Below are 12,125 nucleotides of genomic sequence, written 5' to 3'. Positions count from 1 at the left end.
ACGAGAGACGAAAGTGGAAAACATAAGGCACATATGTCCCAACCGTTAATACACTTTATTACTTGCTTTATTCACAATATATCCCAGAGAGAGAGAGAGAGAGAGAGAGAGAGAGAGAGAGTCAGTCCAAGACCTCTGTTTGTCAGTTGTTCACGATAAATATTATTCTTGAAATTAGGAAACTACTGACAAAAAGTTTTTGTTCATGTTTTACAGATTTAGCAGCTGTTGTTGGATTGAACTTCTCACTGGTGGTGGCTCATGGTCTATGACCGCAATGGCGGATCTTACCGTCCGCCAAGCTACAGGAAAAATTAACCATTCTCCTGTGACAAGTGTGTCCCCTATCGTCCGAATTATTGAAGGCTGTGGTGCATCTATCAACCTATCAGGTAACATGCTGCCTATATGAGCAGATTAGTCATAAATTCAAGAACAAATTTCTTTGATAGATTTATACGTATTTGGAGTAGCAAGAAAATTTTGCGAAAGTATGATCACGATAGTTTTTGTTGTTTGTTTACGCATTAGAATCCATTGTTTTCCATTCTTGATTTATTGACAGTTATTAAACAGTTTTGAAAGTGGAAAATGTAGAACGTGTAAAGCTGTGTGCATTTCAAACAAAGACATTGTACCCACGACGATGACATACCTCTATGAACTGTAACTAAAATTTCTTTATGTGTATTATTAGTGCAACAACTCGCTGCCTGATTACAATAACTTCTCCAGCGTGTTTAAGAAATGAGCATATACTTTAGCAGCTTCTAAAATAAAATAAAAAGGAGGTTTACCAGACAATACTAACTTCTGAAAGTGCAATAAATGAATTTAAAACACGTATAAAAAAATTGCAGAGGTCCTTTGCTTTATTCCTCTCAATTTAATTTTAAGTTCAGAAAATTGAAATGATCAAACGGACCTAATATTTTTTTGAAAGATGCACATTTAAAGTAAAATCTTTGCTGTATAACCCCAAACCCATCAATCATACACTAAAATAAATGGAATTAAAAGTTATGTCAATCATACACTAAAATAAATGGAATTAAAAGTTATGTTAACAATACTTAGCCTATACAAGGTCTTTTGAAAAAAAAAAGTTTACCCAGTAAGAAAGTCATCGGAAATTTTTTTAAAGAAAGCAATTTAACCCGATGCAGTGTACCATACTGGAGAATAAAACTTTAATTAGAAGAATTAATCATCGGTTAATCAATATTTTTCCGTCGTAGGTGAGTTTTGTAAAGCGTGTTCGAGGCTTAGTGACAAAAACATAATTATGCTTTGTGCAAAAAAATCTTTCTACGAATGAAGTCGCGATATTATGGAAAAAAACGAATGGGCATTCGAACCGTGTTTCAGTGGAAATTATACTGACAGTACTGGGATAGCAATTAGGTTCGAAACCATTTTTCAGTTGAAGATTAACAAAAAATACCCGCGAGCCTTGTTGTGTTAGAATTCTTAATATGGAATAAAATTTGGATGATTTAGATGCTACCTTTGTAAACATCAATAAGCTTAAGACTAATTGTCAATATTTAATTGGCAAGGCGGACTATTATATAAATGATAATCCGGAAATACTTTAATAGTTGGGGATTTTAATACAGTAATCGACCCGACGCAGACAGCAATGGGGAAACATTAACCCAAAACAATATACAAGAGGAAGTTTATCATAGTCTAATGAAAAGTATGTTCTCACTGATATCTGATGTAACCTTTTTCCTTCGGTGAAACAATATACATGGCATTCTGACTATTCTTCGACCATCTGTTGCAGGTTATTTTTGTTTCAGTCTTAGGCAGACTGATCAATATTATTTTTAAGAGTGAAATTATTCCCTCTTTTTGCTCGTATCTTTCTGCAGTAATAAATTATATTGGGTTTTATTAGAGAGAAGCGCAGTCCAAACCAATAACAATCTTTTGGTTGATGAAGCATATCAAAAACCCAATAAAAGAGTGCAAATATCATGATGGAAGACAATGTGGCTGCTGCTCCTCATATGAAATGGGAATTACTAAAAATGATATTTGAAATGAAATCATAGATTTTGCAATACAGAAAAAGAAAATTATAATGGAAAAGGAGAAGGCTTTGGAAAAGAAACAATATTGTTTCAGCAACAGAGTACGAGAATAATCCAAACGATATAGAAAAAAGATAAAGATGTCAAGGTCACAAGAGATTTACGAAACTTATGTAACGAAAGATTTAGGCTGTCATGTTAAAATCGAAAGCAAGATGGGGGTGGGAAAAATGTAGTAAATATTTTGCTAACCTCGAAAAAGGGAATTATGCAAGTAAAATAATTAGGAAATAAAAAATATAGAGAAAGCAATTATCAACGCCAAGATTAATTTAATAAATGAAAAGGGGTTTTACCAAATTTACATAAAAGAGATAAACGTCTCCAAGTCATCACAATTTTTTTTCCAGTTGAAAACGAAAATACATTGGCAGAGGAAGAAACGCAAGTTTATGTGGGTTCATTGCTAATTGGGAAAAGTACATCAGTATTAAAGTTATTCAAAATAATTAAAATCCAAGATCTGGTGGTGTAACATTCGAGTGTTATAAGAAATTCGGGCAAGATTTAAAACGAGTTTTATTGAAGCATTCAATTTCAGTTTTGAGGAAGGCAGATAATTTAGTTTACAAAATCTTGGCATACTATCTTTGATTGCTAAATGAGAACTTTCTAAGCGGCGGCCTTTGTGCATTCTGAATAGCGATTATTAAATTGCAGTAAAATAATATCCGAGAGGATTAAGTAAAATTATTTCCAGCATTATCCACCAATGTCAAAACGGTTTTATTTTTTATAAAATGAAGCAAATTTACAGACCAGTAAGTTTAGCCGTTTGTTGGACATTATTGAACATGCAGAAAGTCCCGATTCCCCATTTCTTCATTTCTTTGCTGATTTTGAAGAGGCTTTTGATAGTCTAGATTATCTATATCTATACAGTAGATGTTCCTACTTTTGGTCCAAATCTTGTAAACTGTATCGGTCTTTTCTGTAATAATCTCAACAACTGTCTATCAAAGAACAGTCATTTATCAGAACGTTTCCACTTATAATGCGGTGTAAGACAAGGTTATCTCTTTAAATATTTATAATGACAATAGAACATTTCAACTTACGCTGTTAGAAAATATAGTAATATAAAGGATATAACCTTTACAAAAATGAAGCAGAGCAAACATTATTTGCTGACAATGCTGCTGTAATTATCAATTGTTAAGAGAGAAGTGTTATTTAGCTCTTAACCAATTCCATAATTTGTAGGATTAGTTTAAATATCTCATTAAGTTATAAGCTTATTGTACTAAGAATAGTGGCACTCGGGAAATATGTCATTTTGATAGCAAATCTTTTTAATCTTCTTCCGAAAATGCGGAAACTTTGAGAATTACTTGTCACTCATATTTAGATCTTCTTCACGAATCGCACCTCAACAAAAAGCTAAAAGACTTTCATATATGTCTTGAAAATTGGAATCAAATGGAACTTCTATTTCTGGAAATATAGTAGTAGTAGTAGTGGAACATTTTGCACTCCCAAGACAAATATTCGCTATGATGGTCTTACCAAATCCTTCGCTTTTCAATCGAAATCAAGGCCAAGCAAAGTATAAAGAAAGGGAGATCACTGCAGAATTTTAATTGAGTAGGTTTGAACCCACTATATATATATATATATATATATATATATATATATATATATATATATATATATATATATATATATATAAAGAATCGAGCTCCTTGGAAAAATGAAAAAATATAAAAATTGAACGTTATTGTATCTCTGGATGGAAAAAGACATTAAATTTATAGCTGATATTTAAATATTCGAAACGTATGACGATGTATAAAGAAAGATCTTGACAGTAACTTAAGTCGTTTCACAATGCAGTTTATTTACAAAGAATAAAATCTTATTACATTTTTGTGGATCTGGACTTGTATACAGAACAGAACACATTTTCTTATATGTATTACCAAGACCAACTCATCGAACTAGTTTAAATCCCTCACAACATATAATCATTTAACTTTAAATACCTTCCTCTATGGTGTTATAACGCTCCCATATGAAGTAAACATTCGTATTATCGATACCGTTCATAAATGTATTGAAAAGTAAAAGAAAATTACTAAGCACACCTCTTACTAACAAGCATACACTTACACTGGTCATTAGCAACTGTAAACAGCAAATCCTATTTTCCGAAATGAGTCGCCATCATTTCTGCAACGATTCTCTTCACAAGGAATGACTTTTCACTTATAATTTCGCTTCATTCTCGCTTTCTTTTGTTCTTCCCTTTTCTTTCCTCCTTATTTTCTGAACTATGCACACACTGTCCTACACATTTAAATTAATAGTTTCTCCTTTGCTCCTTCAGATGCTTTCTTCACTTTGTCATCGTCTTCACCACGCTCTTTGTTGTTAATCTTTTTGCTTTATACACTTTTGCAAAAGAGAATTCGTTAACAAAGAAACGCTTCACATTGACTATTCACCAATGTAGTTTTTGTCACTAAAATTTCATATCATCCGTTACATATTCATGTATATTTGCAATTTGTTTTGTCGCCAAATGAGAGACACATCGTAATCCAGCGTCTTTAGTTTTAATACTTTTCCTACTATATTTGAACATCGTGTAATTTCCATCAACACATTTATAAAATAATATGGTTAAACTACAGTGCAGTTGGGCTGAAGAAAGAAAAAGGGAGACAACAAAGAGAGGGTTTTCAGACAAATACTCAAATGGTGATACCTTGAAAAAGTATAGTCTGGAAAGATAAAAGGTTTTTACAAGTAAATGGTAAAGATTTGCTAGGAAAGTAAACCATTAAATAACTTTCATCAGACAAAAAAGCATCTGTAGCGGAAATGTTGAATATAACTCTTAAGACTTGGATGTAGAATAATTTAACATGGACGCGAAACAAACTTTTATTTGAAAACATATAAAAAAGTATGGAGAAAATATTGTCTTGTAAAAGAGCGAGAGGATTTACTGAATCTTTTAAATGCTGGGAAGATGGAGAAAACATTGATCTATTTTTTTAAATAAAATATATTGTATCAACAATACAACTGTCCATTTAAAATGTTTGAAGAACAGTACATATATAGCAGATTAAAGAGCAAGCGAACATGAGGCTTTCGAAGTTTATGAATTTTTAAAAAGTAAAAACAAAATTAGAAAATGAATCAGCTGATACATGCTCGCCATGCGCATTTGTATTGATCACGAAACAATACAGAGAAAAGAAAGTACACCAACAACACATAGTTACACAACAAAAATGGGTCATCTGATAAATACGATACAGCAACTACGATGTAGTCAATGAATTAAAGAAAGGAAATGATATAACATTAAAATATATAACGTTTGTATGCAGGAAGAACGATAGAAAGTGGTTCCTTTAAAATGAAAATGTGATCGGATAGATCCCGAAGATAAATTAGAAACGTGATTAGAGTTACTGGTTGACATGTATCATTTTACAATTACTTTGTTTTTAATTGATGATTATGGGACTTTAGATGCCTCAAATAAATAAAAATATCTAGCTCATCTGGACTAGCATTAGTGGTAGACATTTTGAAACATCAGCTAGGGTGTTCTTGGAAAAAGAAAAACGTTGTGATTAAAGGCTTCTATGCCAAGAGAATCATGGTAATCCAGACATAATGAAAAAAGAACTTGTAGATACTTTGAAACAGATCAACAACAAAAAAAAAAAAAAAAATTTTTTAATGAGATTTGAGTTTGGCTTTTCCATACAGTGTCCGGAAATGAGCGTTCGGTACAATATTTTCTTTATTCGCTAAATGACGTGTTATCTTAAGAACTCGGTGCTACTTTGTTCAGTTTGATTCTTTCATATAATACTTGTACGATCTGATTATAGTTGTCTATTGTTCTCAGTATATTTCTATGTTGATCATTTCCTTTTGTTGAGAAGGATAATTAAATATAATAATTCTACGATCTGAGAATATTTGTCGTCGTTCATTTCCTTATGTTGCTAAAGATAATTTCGGTACATATCACATTACAGAATGAGTTGTTACACATTGATTTATTCTTTAATAAAGATTCTTTCCATATTTGTGAATGTAAACGAATAGCTTTTACTTTAACCCAGAAAACTCTCTGATGGCTGTGCTATTTAACTCATCATTGAAAGTTCAGATTTATTTTTTATTCATCTGAGCAAAGTAAACACGTTCCGGGCTGATCAACTCTTTTTCACCCACTTGTACAGAACACGCGGTTTTAGAAAGTTCACTTGGTTTACCTTAATTTTCACTTGCTTTAAATTGGTAATGTTTTAAAAGGGTGTAATGTTTGGGTTTTTCAGTTAGAGAGGAAAAGGCCCTGTTTCTACAGACACACGTTTATTCCATAGAATACATACTAAAACTCACTTGTCAGACCTACATCTAGCACCCTGTCTATCAGCCTTATCGCAGATCTCTAAGTTGCTGATGAAAGTCTGTATTACCATATAGCACTGTTTCTAGAATACTACAAAGGGGTCTTTCCTATTGAGTGTCAGCAACTCTAACGCCACTGGTTTTCTGCAAAAGATGGCTCGCGCATATACCATGTTCTGCATGCCTTGTAAGTCCAGAAATGTCACGAGACTTGATTGGTTTGATCAGAATTTATCGTTTCGACTGAGAAAATGAACTGGTTGAATTTATAATTTGTGCCAGGTCGGGATATTGTTTGCAATAACTGCAAAACATCGTTTTTTCTATGTCAATAAATGCAAGCTAGGGATAACAATGTATCCAATGCAGCTGACAATTTCTTAGTCTTTTAATGGTGTCATATTTGAAATTTTCTGTTGTCACTGGCATATGTCTCTTTGGAGGAATAGTTACATCAGACTCAGTGACAGTCTTTCATTTTCTCCCACCACTTTCACATGAACTGGCATTCTCTGAACCTTCCTTATTATCGTCCTTTCGAACATTATTGAGCAAGCTCATCTTATCCATATAGTAAAATTTCAGCTTGCTTGACAACTAGTTCGAAAGTGTACATAACATAAATTTTGTCCTTTAGATGCGAATGGGGGAGGGGCTGTTATAACTCAATATCGCACGTGGAAGTTAAAAGTTAGAAAATCGTTGTATTAATTTGTATCAGTTCATTAAAGACACCAACACAACTGTCGGTAAAAATAATTAACTTCATCTATTGCATCATACTAATCCCAACAGAAGTTTACACTAATTGTCAAGAAAATGTAACGGCCTGTGACATGTTTTAATTCAACACCTGATATCTAAAATCTTGCATCCTGAGACAAATAAGATGTTCTGTAATAGAGTGCAGGATCTCACTTGTAGTGTTTAACGCATATATTTTATACTTCTTAGAAAAGTCACATACCAGCAGAGAAAATGTTTTCATGTAATTATTGTACAGGTCACTAACATTTTCAAGGTTGAAGTGTGACAGCCACATTGCGTATATATTGTAAGTCGTCATCAGTGAATCAGTATGTGATGAGTGAAACCATTTTATAGGAGGTCGCAATGTTTCATCGAGTTTATCGATTTACTCATATGGATAGATGTTCTTTCTCAGAAATGTAAGCTCCTATGAATTTTGCATTGTTTACATCCTACTCAAACCTCACATAAATCGAAAGTTATCACCAAATCTTATCATTCGTCTCCAGTTATTTCTTCACCATCTATTATGAAGCTATCATATATGAAATTCATTCTGAATCAAATATATTTCTCTTTTTTATAAGGTATTATTTTTACATCTTCACCTAAATTCATTTGCACAATCATCTTGATAAAAATGTGTGTCCTAATCTGACAAGTTAGTAAATAATGAAGAGTGTGATATATTCATGGAATCCGAAATTCAAATTGAATTTGCAATGAGAAGAAGCACTCTGCTTCCCTCTTAAAAGATAAGGATCATAACTTTGTCTTCGAATAATTGTTTCTTATAGATATTTGTTGTGTTAAAATCTTTTTCTGTGAACATATGCTTTGTACTGTTTGGCCTTAACTAGTGGCATGTTATTTTTGCAATTCTAACCCAGCGGATGTAACATACCCAAAAATGCAACAAGTACCACTGTAAATGATTAGTCTGAAACATTTAAAAATTGGCTTGTGATTCATACATTACCCTAATTGAAAGTGTTCAAATATCTGCATCGTCTAACTTTGGCAGGTCTCCTTCGTCCGTGACGTACTAGATTCATGGAAAGCACGATGACAATTATATGATGCACAGCTCAGATACACCATGTTTGGTACAATGTTACTTTCAAAATCACATTAAACACAATTCACAAGATTTCAGTTGGTTCAAGTAATTTTTAGTTTGACAACTGAGCCTTTTTCGCATTATTTCTTTCGAGTTGTCTTCGCTCTAACATGGTCGTTGTGTTTTCGGGCCTACAAATTAATCAAGAGTTTGTAACAGATATACTTGTTTATTTGCCATAAAAGCAATCTAGACAGAACTTTGTTCCATCGTAATGGTACCATATATTAAAGGATCTGATTCTACCATTACTCGGAGCGGATATGGTCAATATGGTATTGTGTGGACAACGCCCATTCTTGACCAGCCTTGCCTATTAGCAGTGACTCCACCATTATATATTTCATACGTATTTACAGAGATATCTAACTGAAGTCCAATTTAGGGGATATTATGAGTTTTATCAAGCGTCTAATGGGCCAATGGCCGTATCTGTCAAATTGTATTTAGATGGCCTAAGCAAATATTTGGTGGGGGTATTCAAAACTGGCTCGGTGGTGTACAAGTAGATATTTTGACCATATTTTTAACATTGATACAAGCGGTTTGCTCTTTATATCAGAACATATTTAGATGAATTTCCGCTAAGCGAGCAAACTAATTTATATGGAATGTTATATGTCACTAAAACATTTGAACATAATTTTAATATCATATGCTTATTTTAATTCCTTCTGAATGAATATTTTACTCTTTTATTTATATTCTGTATATATTTGGCTTATTCGCAAATACCTGTTACAGAAGAATAAAAGGGCCTTATAATATTTTTCTTACTTTTATCTGAATCGGTAAATCAAGTATCGAATTACCATTGTACTGTTTTTAAAAGATATATCACTACTAATTATTTGATAGATAAAATATTTAAATTATTTTCCCACTGATTTGATATATATAAATTAGAAAACTTCGATGAATATTCCATTAGTTAATTTCCTTTAAGTTTCAAGCTTTCAGTATATATTGTTTAGATATGTAAAGTATTGGCCTTTAATATCTTGTAACATCTCCATCTCAGTATCGAAAGCTTCTGCCCCAGGTGATTGTATATATCGGAAGTTAATTACTTACTCCGCTCTGTTACGGATCTTTTCCGACGCACATGTAACACATGTAGCGCAAGCGACGTATTTTGCTTTCAAAGTAGTAGCCATTCAACTGATTTTATTTTATTGCTTATATGCCATTTTTATGCTTTGACTAAACTAGGTTTTATGTTAGCTTCTAGTTTGTTAGACCTTACATTTTACGAACACTTAATTCTAAGTCAAGTTTCGAGAATGTCAGTTTTTTGTACAGCAGCCGCACGATTAATGCTACTTTATTTATTTATTTATTTATTTGTTTATTTATGTATTGGCATGTCCTGTTTTAGGCGTATCGGAGCTTTTTGTTTGACAACGAATTGTATATTCTGATCTTTTTCTCACTTTATACACTAAGGTGGACCTCAGTTATTAAGGATTCCAACTGAAGTTTATTCTGCTGTTAAATATGTTATGTGATATAAATCATTCGATGTTAAATATGCCATCACATGGAATTCCTACCGATATTCATTTTAACTTATTACACATTTATGCCTTTTACTATATGCTAGATATTCTATATTCTTTTTAGTATCCGATAACGACGGTGATATCGTTCGATGCAGATGGTCTAATAGATCTTCTTCAGTTTATGACGAATGCGCTGGAATATGCAGTGCATTTCCTGGCGCTGTCCTGAATGGGGTTAGTTTTTGTTCTGCCGTGTTCCTAATAAGACGCATTTACTTTTTATCATATAGACAGTATCTTCTTTCATTGCTCGAAGAAAACATTTGTGAAACATAAGAAAGCTTTTGTATTCAGACTAAAATTGGGTGTTTGAACTGGGTAAACCGATTGCCTGCTTGTGTTCATACTGTAAAATTGACTCTGCTTCACAACCATCCCAATTTCGAAAACGATTGAATAATTAAAGGACTGAACTTCCACTACTTACTAGGAAAATGTAATGTTCAGTACACAACTACTGAGAGAGAGAGAGAGAGAGAGAGAGAGAGAGAGAGAGAGAGAAGCATTCTCTAAGCATATGACTGATACACATAAGCGCAATAAGGTTGTGTAGCTTACCTGAAGAGTACACTGTATATATTCTTTACCCATGGCGGCTAAGCTATCACGACATTGAAACATACACTCTGCTTTATAATGCGAATTCATCTGCTTTCAGCATGTAACCTTCAAAGATCTTCCACCACAAAACCACCATTTGTGCATCTATAAGCGCAAATTATAATAGCTATTTTCGGAATCAGACTATAGGAAAGGCTCACTCATTCATACTGGTTGTCTTCGTGAGAAAGAGGCAAACGTTATGATCGATCCAATAAGACCACATTTTGATTTTGTGAGTTGCAGAAGCAATGCACACATATGCATATATAACTAGTGTCAGATTCGAACGGACATTAGGAAAATGGATATAAGACACCCCCACCCGATTCACTGAGACTTGTAGGAAAAGTGTGCGAGAGCTGGAGAAAATTGTATCAACTTTTTTAGTTTTATCTAACGGAATGAGGAATCGGCTAGCAAGGTGACAAAGTGCAAACATCAACATTATCGCACGTTATTGGTCAATGTGTATATGACGTGTACTGAGGAGGATTAAGTTAAAAGTTATTTTAGAGAAGTTCAAAGTGTATTGCAATCCACGCACGAACACTACATATGAGCCACGTGTGTTTTTTATATAAGAAATCAAGGCTCAAATGAAACGATAGATCAAAATATAACCGAATAATTGAACAAAGAGTCGAAGTACAAGTCTTGAAAACTGTGCGACAGTTTAATCAAGGATCTCTAAGTTTGTGGGGTGTTTTATAAGATGGTAGCAGCGAGATTCCTGAGAGGTTCGTATCTAACATTACAGAAAGCTACTGACGTTTGTTGAATACGCGACAATAGTAAATCACAGCATAGAAATATCAATGAAGAAGATAAATATGGTTCATGCCCAAGTCATACGAAAGGAAACTACAAGCGAATCGTCGCATCAAGAGGAACCAAAGATTGATCAAACTCTTTGTCAGGGTTGCGGATATCACTATGTATAACTCCAAGAAATGCATCCAGGTGGACAATTGCGCACTGAAGTGAAGGACGGAACGGAAAACGAATTCAAACAGTAGACGAAATGAACTCTGGAGAAGAATCACATTGGTTCATAAGGACTCTAGCGAAGATTAAGTAATACAAGATAATGATCTGTACATCCATCTTGTTATTTGCAGCAAGGAAGTACGTTTCAAGATGGATACCGGACTACAATACGACGTAATGCGCCAATTTCTTTTAAATAACGTGGTCGGAGGAGAAATGGCTTTAGTCACGTTTAAAGCTGGCAACATTCAGAGGAACAAAATAAAATCTTAGTGGATTGCAAATATAAGAACACTTTTTATGTTCTTGTGTTCAAAGTTGTGGACCATGATGTCATTCCAGTATTAAGTCTTCAGTCCGGTCAAAGCCGTAACACGGTCCAGAATTGAAACTGTGCGTGATGTTGGCACATCAAATTCGGAGAACATTCTGGACGAATATCCAGACTTGTTTTATCAGCATCATATCGAACTTGATCCTTAAGTGCCCTCATTGGTACACCGCTCTCAGAGGGTACCAGTGGGGCTATGATATCATGTTAAAGCTGAACTGGAAAGAATGGTATCACTTGAGGTCACGAACAAGTGCAAAGACCATCAAACTGGTTAAACGCAAGGG

At 33.6% G+C, this 12,125-nt stretch overlaps 1 protein-coding gene across 5 annotated transcripts in view; it reads left to right on the top strand.

Annotated features, from left to right (window-relative positions):
- Nucleotides 1-12,125, top strand: part of LOC149806744 (uncharacterized) — a 98,691-nt gene that overhangs the window by 9,123 nt on the left and 77,443 nt on the right. For all 5 annotated transcript variants that reach the window (XR_016420909.1, XM_089957075.1, XM_089957069.1 and 2 more), the window contains 2 exons: nucleotides 217-392; nucleotides 9,979-10,091. Coding sequence is in view for 4 of the 5 variants with exons in the window: in XM_089957075.1 (XP_089813201.1) it covers nucleotides 217-392; nucleotides 9,979-10,091 (289 nt within the window). In the remaining variant the exon portion in view is untranslated. The remainder of the gene's footprint in view (nucleotides 1-216; nucleotides 393-9,978; nucleotides 10,092-12,125) is intronic.

This window comes from Sinohyriopsis cumingii, chromosome 1 (genome assembly GCF_028554795.1).
Source record: "Sinohyriopsis cumingii isolate HCF-2022 chromosome 1, ASM2855479v2, whole genome shotgun sequence".
Classification (NCBI taxonomy): Eukaryota; Metazoa; Mollusca; class Bivalvia; order Unionida; family Unionidae; genus Sinohyriopsis; species Sinohyriopsis cumingii.
This window is presented reverse-complemented; position numbering and strand designations above follow the sequence as displayed.